The sequence below is a fragment of the Cuculus canorus genome, chromosome Z (genome assembly GCF_017976375.1).
Source record: "Cuculus canorus isolate bCucCan1 chromosome Z, bCucCan1.pri, whole genome shotgun sequence".
Classification (NCBI taxonomy): Eukaryota; Metazoa; Chordata; class Aves; order Cuculiformes; family Cuculidae; genus Cuculus; species Cuculus canorus.
This window is the reverse complement of record NC_071441.1, coordinates 69,895,968-69,920,081: the sequence shown is the minus strand read 5'-3', so window position 1 is coordinate 69,920,081 and position 24,114 is coordinate 69,895,968. Positions and strand designations below refer to the sequence as shown.

General features: G+C 40.7%; 1 protein-coding gene across 11 annotated transcripts in view; it reads left to right on the top strand.

Moving 5' to 3' along the window:
* The window catches only part of CELF4 (CUGBP Elav-like family member 4), a 709,115-nt gene that overhangs the window by 669,807 nt on the left and 15,194 nt on the right, over positions 1-24,114 (top strand). For all 11 annotated transcript variants that reach the window (XR_008447745.1, XR_008447744.1, XM_054054196.1 and 8 more), the window contains exon 12: positions 12,816-12,982. Coding sequence is in view for 9 of the 11 variants with exons in the window: in XM_054054196.1 (XP_053910171.1) it covers positions 12,816-12,943 (128 nt within the window). In the remaining 2 variants the exon portion in view is untranslated. The remainder of the gene's footprint in view (positions 1-12,815; positions 12,983-24,114) is intronic.

Below are 24,114 nucleotides of genomic sequence, written 5' to 3'. Positions count from 1 at the left end.
GCTAGCTAGTTACTGAGCAGCTGTTCAATAGATCCTCACAGCTCTGTGCTTGGCCTCAGGCCTTCCTTCCCGCACAATATTCAAACCCTGCTATGAATATGAATTTGTTATTATTTCCTCATCTGTTTTCCTAAGGCCCTTCCCAGCAGAGCATTTGAAAGCTTCACAAAGCTAAGCAACAGCATTATCACAGTGCTCCTGGTGTCCTCATTCCACCAAGGGGCTGATGAGGCATAGAAAGATATTCAAAACTATTTATTAATTTTGGTGGATGCCTAATCTGAGACACCATGAGCCTGATCAGTCTGTTTGCTTGTTTTCTCAAAGTATTTAACACAATGCAGGGCACGCTATGTTTGCGTTCACTTCAGATGCAGGTACAAGTAGCAGTCTTTCTGACAGTCAAATCTCAGGTCATGCATTAAGCACCAAGAAAAGAACAACACATGGTAAAGCTTCATCTTCACTGGAAAACTAACAAGGCCTTGCATATCAGCTCAAAAGCTGTGAGTAACTATCCATATAATTTTAATGTTTGCATACCATTGGCCCTAGCTGGGCTAGGACAATTAATTCATAGCTGGATGTCGCTTGGGCAAGGTTCAGGAGTGACAAGGGCTGGGGACTGCCCCTAAGCAGCAGTATAGACAAGGGCACCCTTTTTTTTAAGAGGTAAGAAAGTTTGGTAGATACAAGCTATGATCTGCCAGTTGCAGTCAGAACCTCCTTTATTTTATTTACTAGTAAAAAAAGTAGCCTAGCAGGTCTTATTAAGGAATTTTGTGATACATGATTTACCCCACATAACTGAGATGTCGTAGCAGAAATAGAAATAGGGATCAATTCCAGTTCTCCAAGGCAGCATTTGGTTGTACAACTACAAAACCATCCTTTCCCTGCCTTTTTCACTGTCTATGTTCCAACACGTGCAATAATGAGTCTGATACATTGCCATTTTCCTCACCGGTTATGTTATTTATTCTGTACAGTAATTAAAACAAGGATGCTGTGGAAAAGAAAAATACAGAAATGTGTGGTTAGAAGCAATGTGTTAATGCATATACAAAACAATACAGAATTAAAATTTTATAAGTAACATAATTCTTGCATTTCTAACTCGAGTGCTTGATTTTGCAACCTTATCATTGCTCTAATGTACTGGTGCATGTGATATCTTCCCTTTTCAAGCAAGCAAATCAAAACTAAAAAAAGATGCACGAATGAGATTAACATCTTCAAATAGTGTATACTGACAGCTTCAAAATTCATCATCAGGGTAACAATTTGCAGATCCCCATAAAAATAGGTATACCTTTCTTAACCATTTCTGGTTTCATCTGTCTTAAATCCCCAACCAAATTCAACCCCATCTCCACTTTCTCCAGTGTTGATCTGTAATATACCACATATGTGAAGAAATTCCCTATGTCTTCTTGCTCTCACAGGGCAAGTGCTCCAGCCCTTGTCCATTTTGATGGTTGAGCTCACTCTGCTTTGTCGCTATCACTCATATGCAGGGGAGATGGAGTGCCCAAAACTAGATCTCCAGGTGTGGTCTAATGAGTACGAAGTAGCGAAGGATAATCACGACCCTAATTGACTGTCTGGGCTTTTGTTAATAGAGCTCAGGATGCTGTTGACCTTCCTTGCAGGCCAGGGCACATCTCTAATGAAATCCTCAGTGATACAACCCATGCAAAACCCAGGGACAGGGGGCATGCCCCTTTCATTAGCTGAGCTTCAGCCCCCTTGATATTTAGACAGGCATTTTATTGTTATGAAAGGGAGGAGTTGCATCTAGCATTTAAGAGCAGCTGCTATCTTTGGCTACTTAATAGGCAACAGGTTTTCTCCCTTTTTGGCGACATGACCTACAAATCTGATTGTGTTCTGACCATTTAAAGGTGAAATTATATGATTGTTCTAAAGATAGATCCCTTATTAGCCTTTAAAATCCCTCTTTAGAGGGGTTTCCAGAAATTGTAATGTACTTACCCTGTTCATTGTGAAACTCCTGACATGGCTGAGCAAGCTCCAGAAGGATTATTGTGTTACCAGGCTATTAAAAATGCTGATGAGGGAAGCATTTTTGCTTCTTGATTTTAGGAGCCTACAAAAGCCACATTTTTAGGGGTGACTCGTATTTTTACCCATCTCCTTCAAACTAAGATCCCTGTCTAAATTATGAATAGTCATGCTGCTCTCCTTTTTCATTCACTAAAACACAATATTTTCTCATGCCCTGCCCAAGGGTGGATCAAGCGTGCAGACAGGTCACCAGACAAAGTCCAGAAGTCAGGATTAAATTAGGTTTTAGGCAATCTATGATATGAATCAAATCCCACAGACTGAATGTAACTCTTCTGAGGAACTATAGGAAGCTCATCACAGAGTTCTATTCAGAATACAATAAAATGCCTGTCTAATACTTCTTGGAGACCATTAACAGTGAATGCTCTGCTCGGAAACCCACAGGAACTTAAAAGCAGCCACATTATAATATGAAGGTGTTTCATGTCCATTGATGCTGATGACAAAAAAAAAATGCCAGCTGATCATCTCCCAGTCCTTTTTTGCAAGTTGAAAATACAGAGGTCCTACACTGACACTGAAAGGACCATACACGTAGCAGCTGGTTGGATCTGGAGCACTATGTTATGTTCCAGCTTTAAATGTACTTGTATAATTCTATACTTTCTTTTCTTGGTACTCAGCACAGTTCAGTGCCAGTTCACAACATCCTGGTCTAGATATTAAGAGATTTTCTCTCCTCTTTTTCTTTCCCAATGACTCACTGAGTATGAGGAGCTTTTTCGCTCTTGATTTCACTTTTACTTTTGTTAGCTGGTTTTCGCACAGTGGTGTAAGTAGAAAGTAAAGTGTTTGTTTGAAAAGCATGACCAAAAACTAATTATCACTGCTTCTGGCTTCTGAACAGAATCTTCCAGACTGTCTAATAAGAGAAGCTTCGAGTGTTTCTATTTTCCTTGGGTTGCCCCAACGCAAATGAGATGTGAGACATGCTAAGACATAAAGGGGAGAGAAGGTTTGTTGTCCATCTAAGTAGTGGTCAGCAGGAGCAAGGTGGTGAGATTCTGTACATTGCTAATCAAGAACGCATCTATTAATTTCAGAGAATCCCTGGACATGAGAGAACTGATAAAAAGCAGTTGTTATTCACTAGTGTAACCCGTGGTGTACCTTCCCAGTTTGGTTTTTCTTTTACTTGATAACCCAGGAAGGAATTTACTTCCTCGCTACAAAATATCATCAAAAAGAAGGTCCTTTTATGATGCTTGTCTCTACATATTAAAAAGGACTACTTGTAATTTCTGTACATGCAGTGTTCATACTTGACCTCTTTATCAAGAACCCACAAACTGAGTGGGATCCAAGAGAGAACTTGGGAGGTAAAGAAATTAAGATTAAGATAAGAAATGGATTGTGACGTGGCCGGTGGGAGCGTCAGCAGTTATTTTCATCTTGTAAATTTTGTACAACTGCAACAAAATAAATGTGAAAATAGCCTTCATCTTGATTCAGCAAAATCTAAGTGCATCCTTAACTGAGTGTCTACTTAGATCCCATTCATAGCTTGTATAAAACCTACATTAACCTCCTTCTTTGATTCTGGATTTACCACCAGAAAAAAATGTCTCACCAAAAGTTCATCTATTTTTTCCAACAACGTACTTTACAAACTGACACATCATTATATCAAACATTTACAAGGAAGGCTCAGAAACAATATCAACAAGAGTTCCTTCCATTTCTGAAAGTAATTAGGAAATTGCTTCAGTTCAGATCTTTATTCAGAAAAAGACCAAACATTGTTCATATGTCTGTGGGTCATTCCTCACTGTGTAGTTCGTTTGTTGTGAGGAAGATCATCATCATCATCATCTGAGTTGGAACATTATACTCTTTTTAAAAGAATCACGATACTTGTTCACAGCAGATATGTATGTATACTGGTCCAGTATCCGATTCATGGGTTCTCCAAAGAATGACCAAAATGTGAATCCTTCATTTCTTCCATCAATGCATTACTTCTACTCCTACTTTGCACAATGGGTAGAACCACAGCCTCCTTCATCAGACAAACAGTTGATTATTCTTTAAACAAACTCTGTTTATGAGAAAAAGAGAAGGTTTTAGTGATAGGAATAGATATTCTTAGGATGAGAAATCTGCTGTGATTTTATATATCAATTTTGTACCTTTTTCTCTTTTTAGAATAAGTTAGTCCTGCTCAGGCGCCCTGTTTCCACATATATATAAGACAAAACCCTAGACTTGACTATGCGGTAATTTAAACTATCAAAATTTTAACCTAATCTTGAACCTCAGCCTTGTGCTTTCAGTGTAAATCAGGACAGTAATTTCTGTATTAAAAAAAAAAAAGAAACAACACAAAAACCCAAATCAAACAGATTGTGAAAGAGAGGACTCATAGGAAGAAAAGTCCTTCTTGGTTTGAATCACCATATTCAGGGTCAACGTCTACAGCACTCAGCCTTCATCAGAGATGATATTGTTTCTTTGAGGCACTGTCTGGAGACCATCCAATTGACAATGCACAATAACACAGACCACCTCTGCACTTTCCAGCTCACGCTGCCCCAGTGTATAGAAGTATATTGCATGCACTGGAAGATGGAAAGGTGACATAAGGAAGACGCTGGTGTATTTCAAGTTACCTTCTGCACTGGGTGTTCTGACCTTTAGAGAAAGTTAATCATGCCATCTACTTTCACTCTTCATTTAATCTCCCCTTCCCATCTGTTCGGTTTCTCTCAGTTGGAAGCAAGATGAAGAACGAGTACCAGTCATCTGTCTCAGTGGTCCACAGCCCACACTTTGGGGCCATTTATTATAAGACATTAACATCTATTGTCACCTCTATCATGACTGTTGCCACAGTCCATGCCAGGCTAGTAGGCAAGAGCTGATTTTCTAAACATCTGAAATGTGAAATGAGCAATAGACAGACAAACAGATAAGCAGTATCAGGAGGGACTGTTCTGATCCTTTAGACTGAACTCTGAAATAACATATGTCAGATACCTCAGCTCATGTGACAGGTTCAAACCTTCTGCTTGAGTTGTAGTAACCCTTTTAGAAAATCTCTTAATCAAGATTTCATGTGATATGTGCTCCACCCCTATTGCTAGACAAGATGTTCCAAAATAGTTAATTACCTTCACTACTTAAAAAATGCAGACTCAGTGTCTTATTTCCATTTTAAATTTGTTAAAAGTCTGCTACCATCCAGAAGAAATGATTAAGCTCTTTTTTTTCAGTACTAAAACCCCCCACATTGTATTAGAAATTATTTATAGACAACGGTCAGAATATTGTTTAATCTTCTCTTCAATAAACTGTTTCAACTCTCATTACTTTTTCAGACTTGTAAGTACTCTTGTAGCTGTGAATAATTCTTCAAACCTATTTCTTTTAGAAAAATCATCAGAACTAAATGCAGAATTCCAGTAGGGATATTTTCCGAGCCATACTCGGACGTAATATCACCTTGCTGCTTCTAGAGGAAAGTCCCCAGAGACTGGCTGCATCCCAAGACTGTACTGAGTCTTGAGACTTTGAGTATTTCAACATAATCCTGAGAGATCATTAATTTGGCTGTTACCACGACACCCATGTTCTCCTGAGAAGCACTCTTTTGTAGTAAAGATTTCTGAATCTTTTTATGAGTGACTCAGTCACTTTTTCCTACGGATACTTAACTTTGCATTTGGTTGGATTAAGATGAACATTCTCTGAGTCCAGCCTATGCAGTGATCCAAGTCAGCATGAATTACTCCTGTTATTATTTACCACTTCCCCATTTCATATGACTGGCAAATTTTACTGGTAATTATTTTAGATGTCTTCCAGGTAATGTTAGAGAAACTTAATGGCACAGAGCTTTCAGCATGCTCCTGAAGGAGCCTATTACAAAGTACTGAATATTGTAAGTCACAATTTGCAACTTTTTTTGGTGGTCTATTATCCATTGTTAAGACATTTGATACAGGATGCTTTTGTTTTCTACAAAGAGCGCTCTCAAATATTCTAGAAAAGTTTTGGTATACTCTATGAAAACTTGCTTTATTAACAAAAAAAATCAAGTTCATTTGTTAGATGCTATTTTCCATGAAACTATGATGGGTGGTATTAATTGTACACTTTTAAATTATTTTCCCTAACATTTCATATCAAAATTTTCATCATTTTCCTTACGCTTATGAAAGATTAACTAGATTTACCAGGTCATCTAATTTACATCCTTAAAAATTAATAATAGATATTTTTCCAGGAACATTTTGAAAGTTTTCTAATATTCCATAAATTTCTAAGATGAACATTAATTGTTCAGCAAATTTCTGAGCCAATTCTTCGAATATTCTGAGGTTCCAATTATCTCATTGTACAGTTGTGAAATATTTAATAGTAGTTGTTTAGCATAGTTATCAGTTACTGACTCTTCATACATTAAAAAATGGGTGAATGAATGGATGGAAGGATAGATGGAATGGATAACTGGATAGATGGATCTCACTTGGAAATGATTAAACATCAGTGGAATTTTAAATATTCCAAAAAGTTATCCAACCCTATTAGACACTGGAAAACAGCTGAAGTGCTATGCCCTTTATCTGCAGATGTACTCCTTTATTGAGTATTCCAGTACCCATAAATCACCTTACGATACAATACCTTCCAATGCACACATACATTATAGAGCTACTTACATACAGATTGTATCCTGAAATTCTTTACAGCACTAAAAAATTGCAAGACAGCAGCTAGTACATTGTGTAAAGAACATGGCAAGGTAAAGACCTTGCAAAACAATTAGAGGAAAACTTCCATTCTCTGATTAATCTAATAAACACAGAGAAAGAGAAACTGAGCAATCTTAGAAATTAAATGCACTGAAGAAATAGGGAAGAGCTGAGGGGCCAGCTGTCAGGTCCAGATTGGGGGTAGAAGGGTGGGAGCTTTTCCCTAGCGCCCCTCTCAAGTCTTCTGTAATTTGAACACTTTATCATTGCCTTCCAAAGAGAAAATGCATCCCTGGCATTCCTAGATCTCACTCTCTGCTGGTTAGTAACAAAAGCAAGGAAGCCATGCACTAAGAGGACAGTTGTATTAATAACCAAATATATTAATAATCAAATATACTAATAACTAACTCCTTAATTACTTATCAGATGCTTGGGGGAAGGAAAGAATCAGGGCCTCTGGTCTAACCAATTGCTAGTGCTTTCTGCAGCCTGCTCTGTCTTAGTAGTCTGTCTGAGGTCCCATCTTATATCCTGGCTAGCAGCACTTTGGATGCAAGGGTAGCAAAGGTGCATGGACTTCTCTTGTGCTGAGCATTTCCCTTCTTTCACCACATGGGAATTTGCTGAGAGGCAGATTCTTGCTCTTCTGTTATTCTCATTTTCCCCCAGTGAGATGAACAATGGTTAAATAACAAGGAGGAAATTTCAGAAGAATGAGGTCCTCTCCTCAGCTAGTGAATTTCATAACTAGAAGAACAAGAGGCGCCAAGAAAGATCCTTCATGGTTATCAGATAAATACACTGACAGCCAGAACCAGAAAAATCTATCTCTGGCATAAACAAGCTAGTAAGCACCAACATCTATTTGTTTCTATTGCACTCTCTTGCAAAGTGCATCTCTGAGATGGTGGGTTTGTGCAGCAAGCATCTGGAACACAGACCAAATAAGTATTCTTTGTTCTAAGACAAGTTTAAAATTTGTTTCTTTGAGGTTCCTCTTTTCATTTCCATTGCCTGAGACTAGCTTAGTCACACGAGTGGACCTGCTGTAAAACCATCTGTCTCCAGTTCAGGAATCTGCATCAAAAGCTTGCATCTGGACCTGTCATTCACTGCAGTCTTGCCTTGTGATTTGAGGGACGCTCAGTGTAGTTACCAAGCATAGGATTCAACACAGAGGAAAATTTCTGCTGAAGAGAGGCAACATGTTGTTCCAACCTCGTAACAGATCATAAAAAGCCTGTTTTGCACATTAACCGCTAATTCTCCTTTAGCATGCAAAGAGAAACAGAAAACTCAGGAAGACCAACTAGGGAATGGGAATTTAAAAACGTGCTCATTGAGAACTGCACTTAGTGCACAAGCTAATTCACAGCCACGTCGAGAAACTACTCACTGTCAATGAAAAGTTTACAGTTGCAAAACATTCTTCAACTGCACTCTGAGACAGATTGCTAAATCCCTTCCTTATCATTTCAGAGGGTTAAAACAGAAAAACAGCCCTTGAATAATGGGCATTGCACAACGCCACTGGTAATCATGCCGGCACCATGATAAAAGCACGAAGTTCTTTCAGTGTGCCCCACTACCCAAGACTTCCTGTGGAAGAAAAGGGTAAAAACCAAAACACTGTCCAAGATGTCACCCAGTCGCTGCCTGCTAATCACTTCTACAATTATTCAGGAAAAGCATAGGCCAGGAGAAGTCATGGACTCCATTGTCAGTACTTTCCTGGAAGATGCTGTGCAGAATCAGGAAGATTAGGTGCCCTAAGCTGCAGTCCTAGCAGATTTCTTCATTCTTTGCGGTTTTGATAAATCATTTATTAGAACAGCCTTTTTACATAATCCTTGAGAAGAAAAAAAAAAAAGGAAAGAAAAAAAGAGGAAAAAAAACAACATCCCCCATAAAATAGATTTATCACAAAATCCTGTCCTCCTACCAACCATCTTCAGACCAGAACATATATTTCTCTGATTATTAATTAACTTATGCACAGAAACAGCTTCAAGCTTTTTAACCTCTCCCTTTCTCTTTTGTCCTTCAAGAGTGTAGATGACAATTCAAGGATGGTGTTCAAAACAAGGATAGCTTCCTAAGTAACTGTAGTACTAACTTCATGCTTTGAGCCTTACAGTCATGAGCTCAAACAATAAAGTCATTCAGAAAGCAAATGTTTTTCCAGTTCAAACATTCTGTTCCTAGTCATACATGTTTAAATTTGGCACAACATCAATAACATTTCTGACACTGATGAGGAGTAAGCAGAGATAGTTAACTGCCAACAGTGCACGTAACAAAAATAAAAAAATAATCAAATAATCTACCAGTAGGTATTTGACCTGAAAAGACAAAGGAATATGATATTGTTAGCAGCTTGTCTGTCTGTCTATCTGCATATCCCTTATCACTGTGTCATCTTAATTTTCAGGATATTTTTCCTTCAACTATATTATATACAACTCCACATAAATAACAGGAAGGGGGAGGCCCAAATGCACCAACAATTCTGAGCATGTCATGCTCCTGAAACTAAAGCAGCCAAATGGAGCTACAGGAATTAGCTGTGCTGTCCCTAGGATGTGCTCACAAGAAAAATACACAATTTCCCCTCCTTCTTCTCTTTCCCCAGCACTCCCACTCCACCCCCCACTCCACCCCATGTTAGCAGCTGCCAGTGGAGATTTTTATATTACAGCAGTGGATACCAGGACAACTGAGGAGAAAAAAAATAGACAATCCAAATCTGGTCCAAATTTGTAGGCAACTAAAACCAATAGTATCAGAGTACAAAATTCCCAGCTTCGTTATCTGGTCTAAATGAAATATGGTGAGCAAATGCACTTCTGATCTCTCTTATTAGTTCCATTTGTTAAAATGCTCTATTACATCTTTGCACAGAATGAGGAAATGGCCTTAGAATTCCATCTCAAAAGCAAAGTGATGATAAGAACTAGTGTAGCTTTGTAAGCTTATCTAAAAGCAAGGTTCTTGCAGAGCTACGAGTGTATCAGCATCCCACCACCAGGGCTTATCACCCAACTAAAGGTCTAGTCTTGGCAAAAGTAGGCAAATAGTAGACTTCCATCAGACTTGGCATCATTTCCAGTGAGGTCTGCATGCATTAGGAGTTTGATTCAGCAATTAACATTACTTTGTGGAGTAACTCACCAAGGCACTAGGTAGTTAACATTTTATCTTGAGATGTTAGTCCCAACTGCATAACCGGGTATAACCCACAATAGATGTACCTCCATTGTAACTAGCTGCCTGCCTTCATGGCAGCCAGCACTGATCCCTGCTACACAGCCACTGCGGCTTCTTTCATTTGAGCACAGTTAGGAGTGGCCAGATGAAAGAGAAAAATCACGTCCTACACTCCACTGAATATACTGGGTAGACCTCCACTGATTATTTTAGCATCCCAGGGTGATTTGCTTACAAATGGATGCATATGTAGACTCACTTTAGGTGTGCATGCCTAGTCAGTAAAAGGTACATTGCAACAGGATTAGTTACAAGAGTAGAAATCAAAGTTCACAGGCAAGCTAGTTCTCTAAAGGCATGATATTAGCAATTATCCAGCTGCAGCCAACTCAGCTTTGATTCTTGATAGCTGTGTATATATTAGTAAAGTAAACAGACCTGGCACTTTGCCTTAGCACTGGGGGCAGCTGGCACAGAATGGCCCACACCTAAACTATTACATTCTCTTGCTTTCCAGAATATCATGGCCACATCCAAACTAACTACTGCGAACAGTCTCCACTCTGTGCTAATACTCAGATTTTATCCAGGAATTGTTTGGAGTTAGGCACAAGACAAAACTATGGCAAGGACCTTTCTAAAAGATTCAGCTGAACTTCCCTGGCCCAGTTTCGGTTTACTGTTACAGATGCATCTGATGGGTCTGGGACAGGAGTTTTAGCAATCTAGAGGTGGTTTTAGAAAGAACTGGCTTTCACTACAACTTCTATTCAAAGATTTGAGGTAACTAGGTAGCAAATTTCAAGTTGAAGCTCAGGTAAAGCATTTCCAAGGGACCTTCCATCAGTATTTAAAGACTGAATCAACTCGAGTGAAATCAGGAGCTGTTTAGTTTGCTCTTTTCCTGAGATCAGACCATAAGACCTTGTTGACTGATAGATTATTCAACTAGTCAAAGGTAAACAGGGGACATTACCAGGTGCTTACTGGCTAATAAGAGATTGCAAAAGAAGTTCCATTGCCACTGGATAATACCTAGCTCATTAATCACCATAACTCTCCAGTATTCTGTCTAGAGATTGACGACTGCTGTGAGACTTGAGCAACACTTTTGCTCACTTCTTCAGAGCTGCCGTGTTAGTACCTCTTCATCCAGGAAGATGGCTGGCAGGAAATCTGCATGGGTAGCCAGTTACTTGAAGCCTTTGCTTCAGAACGGGAGGGCAAAGAGGGATGCCCGTTTATTCCATGGACCTCCCTCTTAAGAGCACATCTGTTGTACTCGGTAAACCTGTCGTCTCACTTTGAGACTAAAACCATAGGTGTAATGACCTCTCATAAACTTATTTTTTTTTAGCCAAAGGCAGGGAGTACAGCTTTAGTGCAAGAGTGAGAAGGTGTGCTTGAATATACATGCGTGTACATGGGTGTCTTCTTCAAATGCAAGCCACCTTGTCTCATCTGTGAGACTTGCTTTCGAGGAGGAACTAGACAGGAAGGAGGTGCTGCTGAAAGCATTCGCAGTACAGCAGGAGGCTGTGGGACATGCCTGGTGCTGTTGTCAGGAGCAGGTGTATACCTGGCAGCAACTGCTCAGCATTTGCTTTTTAAGGAGTTCTCAAACTGTCTGTTCATTTCAGCCTGTTTGTTGAGAGACATTGGGTTCCTAGGGTTGATTTGTGCTGCCAGGGCTTTGCAGGGGTGGGAAAACAGATGGCTTTGTCTGGAGTCCAGGCTGGTCCAGGCTAGTCTTACCTAGGATTTGTGCTCAGAAAATTTGTTGGTGTACAGGGACATTTCTGGCAAAGGTAACAAAGGCAATTCTTATACAGTGTGATTTTCCCCTGCCTCACTAATATCTCAGACCCAGATAAAGTCATATATAGTCTGGACAAATGAGGCCCTTTCCTGAAGATAAAGTAAAAGGAAAGAAAGAAAAAATAAAAAAAAAAAAAGTCCACAGCAAAAGCCCTCCTCAAAGCTGAATGTGTTAGATGCATTGCATCCTGTGTGCTTCTGACCTATCTTGGCTGTTCTGATTCCCAGAGAGCAAGCCTTCCATTGAGACAAAGTAGGTGCTGGATGCGCTCCATGGCTGATTAGATGATTTGCTGGTGAGGTATGAAACTACTTATAGAAACTGTGTTAGGAAAGCACTAGTGTTTATCTTTCTCAGCTGCAGAGTCAACATAAAGTCTGCAGTAATTGCCAGTCAATAAAGCTCCTCATATTGCTGAAGAGGCCAGTAAATAAACTATTCACACCAATGAATACTATAATGAAAAATTTACTAAATTCACATTTTATTTGTATTGTCATAATAAGGAAGTAGCAGTAGATCAGGTTCCCTTCCTCGTAAATATTGAAAGACAAAGGAAAGATTATGTTGGTGAGTGAAGGAGAGTCTAGAGAGTCACCCCAGCCTTGATGGAGGGAAAAAGAGCAAGACAGAATGCCTTGAGACCATGCATCACGTCTGCCGACACACAGCTCAAAGGTGACCCAAATCTTGTGTGTTCTGGTGCTGTGGCACCAGCATATGGATCCCTGTTCTTCACATAGTTTTATGTCCAAACTGCACTCAGACCAAGCACTGTGTCCTGGGACACCAGTCTGTAAATACCTCTCCCTACCCTTTGTCTCCCATTGGCAACCATCCTCTCACTCTCCTGCCTACCTTCCCACCCTTCTACCTGCTTAATCCCTCCCTCCCACTGCCCTCACCCCCTTCCCCATGTTCATTCTCAGTGGTTGTTGCATGTACGTTCCTTGGCCCCCTTCAGCTCATTAAACTCCCTGCCTTGCATCATGTTTTGACAGGTTTTGTGAGTTTTGACAATCCTGCCAGTGCCCAAGCTGCTATCCAGGCTATGAACGGCTTCCAGATTGGCATGAAGAGGCTGAAGGTGCAGCTGAAGAGGCCAAAGGATGCTAATCGTCCCTACTGAAGAGTTATGGGAACCACTGGATACAAAGCACTAGCACAGGTAACTGCATGGGGAAGAGGGTGTCAGCTGTGGTTGTAGCCTCTTTTTGTGTTGTAGACCTTCAAACAGATTCAGTTCTATGACTCTCTAGTTTCTGCCTTTTTCACTTACACCTCTGGTTAGAACCACACTGCACAGATATGCACTCACACGTGAATCAGGAACCATTTGTGTGTGTGCCCTTTTGGAAAAAGAGGTGGAAGGATGCTTAACAAGGGATGAGCCAAGTTTCCCAGCCCCAGGGCATCTTGCATCTCTAGAAAGTCTTCCTGGTCACTAGAAGAGAGCCAGAAGCTGTCCTGATTGCCCTAGCTCAGCCAAAGAGAGCATTTCTGGTGGCCGAAGAAAATCTGCAATTAAGAGATGGGACTGGGCTGCAGTTTAATCCCAGGTGACTGGACTGGGACAGTGTCTGTCTCAATAGCGCTGTGTTGCAAACATTTTAAAATATGCTTCATCCTTCATACAGTATGGTCTGTATCTAATTTCATCCTAGCATGATAACTTTATGTAAATATGTCTCCATGATAACTAAATAACCCCTAACTTCTTTCTTTACAAGCCCAATAGGAGGATCCATGCTCACTTTTTGCTCAGTTATTGTTAACGTCTTTGTGTAGAGAAAGCTCAATCAAAGCCAAGGAAGCTTTGCTTGAGTGAGGACCTAGACAAATCTGAACGAGGGTCTCATTGTTAGGCTCACGTACTTTTTGTGGTTGGAAAGGAGTCAACTTGATACTCCAATGGAACTTCTAATGCATTTAACAGTGTCAAAAACATCAGAAGCAGCTGTTTCATTGGAATCCCAGCCTATCACCTATAACAAAAATGGAGATATTTCCAAAAATGGAAATGTTTTCCACCCCTGGCTGGTTTTTCCATTATCTAATACTTTGAGAAACAGAAATACAAAACTGTATACATTTGTTAGAGAGACAGCAAGTCTCCCTGCTGTTAAAACTGTTCCACACTAGACATTCCCCAATAAATCCAGCGCATGGGGTGGCCCTAAGCTGCAACAAGCAGTCTGCACTCCTGAATTAGTGACACAGAGATGGGTTAGTTGACCTTTCTAGACCATTATAGCTGCAATGTCTAAGATTCAGTGATTTTGATTCAAGACTTTTTTTGACCCATCTAAGGTATCCTATTTGAAACCTTCTCAAAGAACTATGAAGTCTTCTACTTTTTCATTGATATCTTTAATATCTTTGAAAAATGTATTATACTGATCTTGAGAGCAGTATCCTTTCCACTGAGAATTAAGGAATTGGGATCAAAATGTCTTTCAAAGAGGTGCTGCACTGAAGACGGTATGAAGCAGACTAAGAAACCTTCCAATACACATATTAGGTGCATGTGCAAGATACAGCCTCCATGGTTTAGATTCTCCTTTATATGTGACTGTATGAAGATATTTATCAATGCATTTTCCTTCTTCAAATACCTCTTTTCTTTTCCTTGCTTATGATGAGGCCTCTTGGAAGCTTGAAATCAAAATACATTTCCATATCCAGCTTTTTGCTTCATCACACTGGCTTTTTACAGCAGGTTTTGCTGGGGGGTGAGCAGGAGTTGCATGCATGCAATATTCTTGAAGCAGAGACTGTCTTTGCTGGGGAGATTTTCAAAAACACCTGCACAAGGGATCAAGGAATGTAAGTGTTTCCTTAGTCTGGCACTAAGCAATAGTTTTATATCATAGCATAGCTGCAACCACTGAGGATATGCTTATTTCTTAGAGCTGTGTAAGTAAGTACAGGGCTGTAGACACTTGTGTTGTTAAAGATTCAGCGGTATGAGCCTATGGTGTTTTCATTAACATGGATCATTATGAATTGCTCTGCCTCTACCTTTTCATGATCAGGCTGATGCTGAGGTTTCAGTTGGTTCCTATAGTAAGAGTAGTCAGTAGGAGGACTAAGATTTGTTGTTTGGTGGTTTTTCCCCCTAATAATTATGTAAAAAGAAATCAGCTGGTAGATGGCAATAAAATTCCATATCTCTCTCTTAAAAGCATTTTTTCCCCTTTCCTTTGTTTCTCCAAAGTAGAATGGTCTAAAAGTGTTGCCTCTGAATAGGAAGTCCCTTACCCTTCCTGACTTTTACTTTAATTTTAATCCTTATTGTGCAGAAAAATCAGCTTGGTTGTATCACCAGATCATTTCCATTCTCTGCTTGTAGGAGCCTTTACTGAGGTACAGACAATCCCTATCAAAATGGAGCAAATACACCTCAGGGGTCCTTACTCTCTCTTAGAATCTTACCTTAGTAAGTCCATTGAAGGAGCTGAAGACGTACCTGTCTTTTAGCAGGAGAAAGATCTCCTGGAAAAAAATTTTGTGTGTCTTTTTGCACCTAACAAAAGGGATAAGCAAAGTGCAAGTGGCCACAGGAAGACGCTGAAGGAGCACATCCCAGGGAAAAATCGTGTCGGGTTAGACTGGAGAGGACACTTGGTGACAGCGAGACCCATAAGCTCAGAAAGGCTTAGGCCCAGCTCTTTCTCCAGTTCATCTGTTTTCCAGCACTTGGAAACATTCATATCAGCACCCTAGAAGCAGATAGTGGATGTTTAGTCACAATGACCCCAACTCGGTTTCCAACCAGGGCTGTGCAACAGCAGTCAGCACAGAGTTAAGCCCTCAGTAATTAGCCTTACTTAGGGGTGGGTCAGTTGTTCTTGGCTCAGCACAGTGTTGCTGGACCCTTATGGCTGGTTTGATGTGCAACTTCCAGTTAGCTTCCACAATACCACTGGAATTCTCTCATTTGCAGACGCAGTGGGCAATGTCATTAGTGCAACAAGTTCCCTAAAAGCACAAGTACAGAAGCCAGCTACGTCCATCGGTATCGCACAGCTATTGGCAAGCTTGAGAGCAGGCAGCTCCCATAACTGGCAGAAAAACAATAAATCTTGTATGTGTTTTATCTAGATTTACTTTGTTTGCATCTCTTCAGGGTCCTTAATTTCAATCTGAAGCATGTGCATAACCATATTGACATCAGGGCACTTACTCATGTGCTTCAAGAGGATGCTCAAGAAACTTTTTAATTGGGATATTTTCTGGGGAAGAGCTTTGTTTTATTGAAATAATTTCCAAAACTAAGAAGCTGCCAACAACAAACACAAGCAGCACCCACTTTGATATAATCCACTAGAGTATTTTTCCCTAGCCAAGAAAGAAAAATCTTCTCTCAACTTTAATTCTAGATGTACTTTTCTAAAAACTTATAAATCTCCCTTTTGACACGCAAACAGTCTAGGCCACAGTGATTTGAAGTCCTTTGTTTTCCTCTAAAGTTGCTGTCAAAGACTGAAAGGGTCTCTGTGATGTGGCAGATAAGCCCACGAGCTGCAGCAAGCAAAAGCCCTGAAGGATTCAGACCGCAAAATGTGTCCAAAATGGCTGCCTCTGTTCTCTTTTTTCTTTATAATTAAAGAGGTGCTTTTAGGGGGAAAAAAAAAAATAAAGGAGGGTAAAACATAAGAAAGGAGAATCATTTGGCTGCCAAAATCAGTGTATTCTACTACAAATCCCCCCCTCAGGACCAGGAAACGAGGATTCAGGGGCACTTCCTGTGTCTTTCAGATAGTAAACACGCAAAATAATGAAGAAAGAAATACCCTGAAATCCATAGCCCGCTTGGGTGGCCATTCCCAGGAGCCCTTAATGACCCTGCAATATGGCAAAGTTGCAGGTACGACCTGTAGAACCTGAGGGTACGTGTGAGCTATCACTGTGGAGGATTGCTTGGACAGGCAGAAAGACAAGCTCCTCTGATGTTCCCCACAGCAGCAGAAATGTTCAGTGTGATGCCAGCCCTCTACATTGGGTCTCAAAGATAGTTCCCCAGTGCCCCATCCATGCTAAGTTGGTAGTAGCCATGGTAGGACAATATTGCCTAGAAAACCCCATAATTCCCAGCTCTTCCAGAATTAAGGACTTAATAGAGCAGCAGAGAAGCATCCAGCTGATAGATCAATAGAAGACATCGCACAAAAGAGCCGTGAAAAACCTGTCCATTCCCCGTCTGTGGCTCCATTACAGTGACTGATGATTAGCAAAGTGTTCCATAGTGCCTCAGACAGATACTCTGCTGTTGGAGTTTTATTTGAATCTAAAGATGGAGGGATGTTTGGATTGGACTAACTTGGAGCACCGACTGGCATAAAACTGAGTGAGATAAACTTACTGAGAGGAAAGTGAAGTAGAAGAGTGAAAAAAAAAAATGTTCAACAGTAATATTTTTTTTCAGCTGTGCTCCTAAGAGTAGTGGCGAAACATTAAAAGAGTGCATCGTCTGGGCAACCTACTTCTCCAAAATGCCTGGGGAAATAACGTGGAGCAAAGTTCGAATACAAAACTCAGATGTTTAGGTCCTCCTTCACAGCTTCTTGAACATGTGCTGATGTATGTTTCATTGTAGAAGGTGTGAGATGCTTGTTTTTTGCAGCTGGCTAGAACAGGTGATTTTTTTTTTTTGTCCCAGAGGAAAGGTCGTTTTGATTTTCATTCGAACGTATAGGTTACCAAACTGGAAAACTTTGCTTTTTCCTTTTTCTGCACTTTGATAAAAGGTGTAGGAGGAAACCAACCCCCAAAAAACTCTGTTTCAATGAGGCAGACATTATCAGCCAAAAATAAAACAAACAAGTAAGATTCCAAATGCCTATAAACAAAAAGATGTGAATGCAAAATTTCTGGCTGCCTCTTGTCATTTCAGATAGTTTCAATGCCAACTCTGATGAAAGTGTATTTTTTACTGAATTCTGGGTTGCTTCCCTCTCAGACAGGATTGTATTACCTCCAGTGAGAGGCTGCTCTGCAGTTACATTGATCTCACTGTTGTCTATTAAGCTGTTCATCTTGAGAGTCAGACTAACTACCCTTTATCAGGATCTAATACCATTTCTTGTAGTTATGCCTCCTACGATCATGCTTACCAATTCATCTTCCTCCTGTACGGATTATTGTCATTTCCCTCCTTTAGCCATCGCATAGATCATTTAGGACTTGTTTACATTATAGAAATTTGCGAAAGTAGTACTACATCAAAGCAGTAGTTCAGCACAAGTTTTAATATGAGTGAAAAAAGTGAGAATCAAATCAGCACAGCTTCATTTGGGAAAGAGAGTTTAGGAACTAGAAAAAAAATCAGCTCAGCTTTTGCTTTTGATTTCCATTGATGATTATGATTAAATTAAATGTCCCTTACAGTGTTCGTAACCCAAACTTTGCACTGTTGTGCTTGTATGTGAGAGAATGGAATTGAATGTCACTGGTGGAGACTGAAACAGAACTACTGAAGGTGTTTGCAAAACTGACAAGGGAACCTTTTTCTTTTCTGGCTGATCATTTTTAACCTGTCTGCCCATTTAAATTACTAATAACTTTGTTATGGTAAAATTCTCATGTCTGTTCCATAAACCACAGTTTCAATACCAGAGCATGCAAAATCCCATTTGCTAATTATTGTAGTTATTCTAAGATTGGCACACAATGTAACGCACTGATGGAAAACGACAATAATTAATTACTGCATTTACTCCAAAATTACAATCAGTAATTACAGCTCTGAGACTGAATTCCATTCAGCAATATTTGGAACTTGTTCTTCCTCAAAGCAGAACAGCTTTTCAGGAGTATTGCTGTGTTTGCATCTAAATGAGTCCATGTAGGTCACTAACAGATCTGCACTATTTGTCATGGGAGTGATAGAGCAGCACAATGCAATACTGTAACACTTTCCTTCAGTTCGAAGCATGAATTCTTCATTAAAACCCACGTCCCCATTTTTTTAAAATATGAGATAATGCAATTATTTCAGAATTAAAAGAACAGATATGAAAGCAGCCTCTCATTTCTCATCCCACTGCAATGCAGTGGGTCCTGATGTTTAAAATAAACGTTCAGAGGCTTGTGAGAAATTTTCCCAATGACCCAGCCAGCGAAGAGCCTGCTGAGTTGTCCCTACTGTGAAAAGACCAGGAGCTTGGCATGGTTGTGTCACTTTCAAAGGTTTCCAACAGCAAATCTGCCAAAGCCCAAGAGTTGACCTGAGGGTGGTAGAGTTATATTCAGCCAAATGACCAAGATTATGATGGGATCTCATGTGGTCCATGTCATACAAATTAACTGAGTAGGTCAGATTAAGCCTTTCTGAGATAAACTGTGTGAGCTTTGATTACTTCAGTTTATGGGCAGCTGCAGTAACCTGAAGACTGTAACTTTTGAAGGAACTTTTTTATTGGGTTCATCCAGGACAGAAATTTGCTGGACCAGTGCATGAGGGACTGCAACTTGAAGGAAAACTGGGAAATGAAAGAACAGAAAGGGTAGATGTTTTAAAAAGCTGTGTTTTGAAATCAGAGCCAAAGAGATAGAAAAGGACAGGAAACACCAGTAGCCAAAATGTTTGTTCCAGCAGCAGCAAACACTGACAGAATTCAATCCTCTGCTAAATACAGTAGGTGAAAAGAAAACGAAAGAGTGGGAAGATCCACAATGAAAAAGGCTTGTGGAAATTCAGGATGAGTTTTGAAAACAGGTGTGGTCATTTGCCTACAGGATCTTCAAATAAGTGACAACTCAGTGAAATCTTTTAATACTGAGGCACTGTGGGGAGCAGTACCTACTAATGAGCAGACAGGAAAGAAGGATGTTATCAATTTGCAAATGCAAGTACTTGAGGAGAGAGCAAAGGGCAAGTTGTTTGAAGTTCAATGTATGAGACCATAAAGGTCTAGGACTTCAGGCAAGAGATGTTCTGCTTAGGCTGTCCTATGCTTCCTGTGTTTGAAGGTTGATAGATCTGTCTCTGGTGTGTTTAGTCAAAAGAAAACATCGCCATATGAACATGCTCTTTTTGTCCGGATAAAGATGATATGAGCAGTATAGGCCAAAGGCAGGGCAGAGCCCTCTGGCCTTAGGGAAAAGTGAATTTGCAGAGAAGGTTAATGCAGAAAATTGGAAACTTCCAATAAAGGCAAAGCTACGAGTCAGCTCCAACACATGGTTCACAGGACTCAGGTCACTTGTGTAGCATTGATCAGTAGGCTGAAAATGATCTGATCTTTCTGCCACTGACCTTTGAGAGCTACTGCAGAACCACGAATTGAAGCTGTAGGGGGTAGTGTTTGGCACTTACACTGTAGGTATAAAGAAAAGGGAGGCTAAAAAACTCCATGAAATTTACTCTGCAGGGGAAAACTGCTACAGGAGTTGGCCAGAATCTTAATAAGGGGTTGCAGAGTACTCCATCAATGTGAGCACCTTAAATTGATGTCCTTATGGTTTGGAAGGCATATACAATCAGCTGTACTAGAACACTGTTTCTCATTCCCACAGTTATACCCAGTGATATATCAAATGCAATAATTGCATATTTGAATAATTCATGGGTACGGCAACTTTGGCCAGATACAAGTGAATATCAAAACTCTGGTCTCTGAAGTGTTTGATTCCGCTGTAGCAGAGAATTGAAGGTTTGCAGTACAAACCTTGTTTCTCAGGTATCTTTCGTCCTGCCCTGTGACTGTAGTTAGAGAAAAGACAGTTTTTATTTCAAATAGGCCATTTTTCCACTTAGCTGAACGTCATCTAGCCTTTTTGAAATACTGGGTAGAAGGCTGAGCTCGAGGGGGAAGGAGAAGAGCAGTCGAGTCATTTCCCCACCAAGAGGCATGGAATGAAAACTCAGTGCTTTTTCTGGAAAGGTACTAACCACAGTCATGATCAGATGAAGTTCTCAGGCAGCATCAATCACCAGCTTCTCTGAAGTCAACGACATGACACTGGTTTACAGCAGCCAAGAATTCAAGACCACTATTGCGTATTTAACTCTAAATGTTCTTCTAGCAAAGATAGTTCAATTGTTTACAACTCCAGAAGGACATGTAATCCTGGTCACTTTAGTCTTTTTAGAGCAGAGACACTGAGGAATTAATGCCTTTCCCCAAACACATCCCTTTGGCTTCTTTCAAAAATCCATTTATACAACAATGACTTACAAACAGAAGAAATTCTCTTGCATCTCTGGAATTGCACACTCAAGTGATCCTCTTTAGAAAGCATGTTTCTATGATTGTTGTGAGAGACATTCTTCTCTACCTGCCTATTCGAATGCCCTGTGTAGGACAGATCAATCAGCTAGTCTTTCTGAATCACCCATTCTGTGCAGAGCAGGGAAACTGTAAAATCCTCACAGTAACGAGATGCATGCCGTGAGATTTCTGGTCCACTACCCAAAGCCAGCAGTCGTCTTTTGGTTGATTTGGGTATGCTGTGGACCAGGGCCCTAGTTGTCATACTGCAGAGTGCTGTAATACAATATCTGTCTTAAAAAGCAAGGTATTATAAAAAAATACAGATTTTTATTACCTCAGCTTCTAAAGATTTGGAATTTATTTGTTTGGAGACCCACAGGCTGTTCAGTCAGCTACAAATTTGTCTTTTTCTGGTTATGTTTCTCTTTTTTAACTCCCGTCTTGAAGCACCTCCTCTCATTTATAGAGGTTTCATCCCATCGCCTATGACACATGATGAATGAATTCTTCCCATGCTCTTAATTTTCCTTTGAGCATTCTCCTTGCATGGCACACATTTCTCCACCATGGCAGACTTGGTGCTAGGAAGGGAGCCAAGCAGGCAGCCCAATAACAGATTTAGGAAACTGAGCTTTTACATGCACCTCCTTAAGAGATTTGGTTCTTTCAAAAGGGTGTGTGTTTGAGGGTTTTCTGTCTTCTGCTCTTAGCTTGCAAGGAGATTATTTGGTACAGACCGTACAGACTTTGTTAGAAAAAAATCTCATTAGGAATTCCTATACATCTTTTTCCTGTTCCCTATAAATATCAGTGTAATCCAATGTAGAGAAAGGTGCCTAGATCCTGATCAGGAGTAAAGGAATACCTTGCTTTTGGAGAAATGTTCCTAAACTTAAACCTGAATGTAGGAACTAACTTCTCAGAATATGGCTTTGTTGAGCAGCATGTTCAGAGCTTGTGAGTAAAGGCACAAGGATTGGCACCGTCGTGCACCGTCGTTGGCTTTAGGCTCCTTTCCCTTTCACTGCAGCCCTTCTTGCTGACAGTCTGGCTCCTGGTACTCAGCAGTGATTCCTGGAAGTAACTCTGAAGATTAAAATGTTGAAGATTAAAATTAAAATCATTTCTTCCTTTAGAAACCCTCTAGAATAAGTTTCCCTGAGGATCACAGGTAGATGGAGAAGTGCTGGGCCTGCCTTTCACCTGGGAAAAAAATGGTCTTTAACGGAGCGATGATGATTTGTGCCAGCTAGAGACTTGTTTGGGGATTTGGCCACTTATGCTCAGGGAGCAGAAATCTTCTGCTTTTTTTCTTCTGATCTTTCAAATTGCCTCTGTAATTTTTCCCCAAGTTACGTGTGCTCAGTGTGTTCTGTCGATGTGAGAAGTGGTAATGTCACTCTGCTAGGAGTTTTATGGTTCACTGAGGGTAGGATTTGTATTGAGATAGACAGATAGATGGATGTCTGGTGCCTGAACACAACATATTACAGAGATTGACCCAAAATTTTCAACACTAAAATCCCAAATGATAAACTGAGGGGATCTCTGTCTGGGGGACTTCGGATGGGTTTTATCTCCTTTCTCTGATTAATACGAGCCTTTAAAAGCATATCATCTCTGTACCTTTGCCCAAATAATTGGAGAAGATCAGAGTAAAGGAGGATCAATAGCAAATAAGTAGTCTACATTTTCTCGTATGTCAATGTAAAGGAGGTCAGAGGGGCACACTGGGAGGGGAACAATGCACAGTTAGGGTGTCTGTTTTGCATTTGGGTAAGGACTATTCATTATTACAAAGGAGAAAGTGAATACTGTTGCCCTAGCAAACACAGGAAAGGTAGAAGTGATGCTCATGCCCCACCAACAAACTCGCCTGAGGACCACACTGAAATCTGGGTTCTCTCTGTTTGTGAGGGGGAAATGGAAAGCAGCAGAAGCACTGGCTGATGACAGCAGTAGGGACACCACCCTGCCAAGCTGCCTGTGGAGCCTGGAGCTGCTTCCTAATGAACGTGAGCGACTGGTCGCAACTGGAGGCGAGCTGTTCCCCATTTGTTTGTGCTCCTCAGAGTGGCGGGGATCCGCTCTCCATCAGAATAATCCAATTGAACAAAATGATTCATATTAGCAGGCACATCTGTCTGAGGCCAGAGCAGAACCCTGGTGTTAGTTTAATAAATGGCATTCATTAAACTCAGCTGAAAATATAATCTGGAGAGACTGATGGGGTGAACAGAGCAAAGAATAAGCAAAAGGAGTTGGCAATTATCAGATGTCATTTGTTCTACTGGTACCATGGAATTGGGGCTTGTTTGCTGAAATCTTAATTTCATTTTGCTGAGGCAGAATCCATCAGAGAAGCTTACGCTGCAGCCATGATTCCTGTTTGTTAGATCTTGGTAGGGAATGAGGCATTTTTCTTTTTCCATTTTCTACCAAACAGAGAACTGAAGGAGCACAGAGCCCAACAGAATGCCAAAGGAAAAGAAAGATGGAAGAAACACCCTTGCCTTTGCCGTTAAAAGATTGCTGAATAGAGTTCTCTGTGCGGCTGTGCAGAGAGAAAGGGAAGATCCTTAGGGCAGGGACCCTTGACATTTCCAGTACAGCACCAGTCATACATATTCCCAGATCCTCTGCCATTTTCCCTTCATACTGAGGAGGTTTGTAAACACTCCTTATTTGGCTTCAGGAGCATTTTGCACTCTACAAGTGCCAGTGGAAAAGATTCTACAAAAGTATGGATCTTCGTGGTGGCCAGGTCAGGGAAGTGCCTAGCAGCTCTGCACTGGCTGACAGCCCAAGCCACCTCTGCTGCGTTTTGTGGAGTATGGAGGAGGAGGCACAGGCACACGGATGCTCCAGGCAGCCCACACGTTCAGACCTCAACCCTTATGGTCCCAGGCTGCCTCCTTCAGGCACAGCTCATGCCCGGCTGCCAGCTCAGCCCGTTGCTTGGCATTAGCATTCCTGGCCATAAGTCTTCACATGAAACACTGAATCCAGAGAGCCTGCTCTTAGCAGGGAGAGCTGCCTTTCCCATTTCACATTGAACAGAGACAAGCTTCTTGGGCCTGAC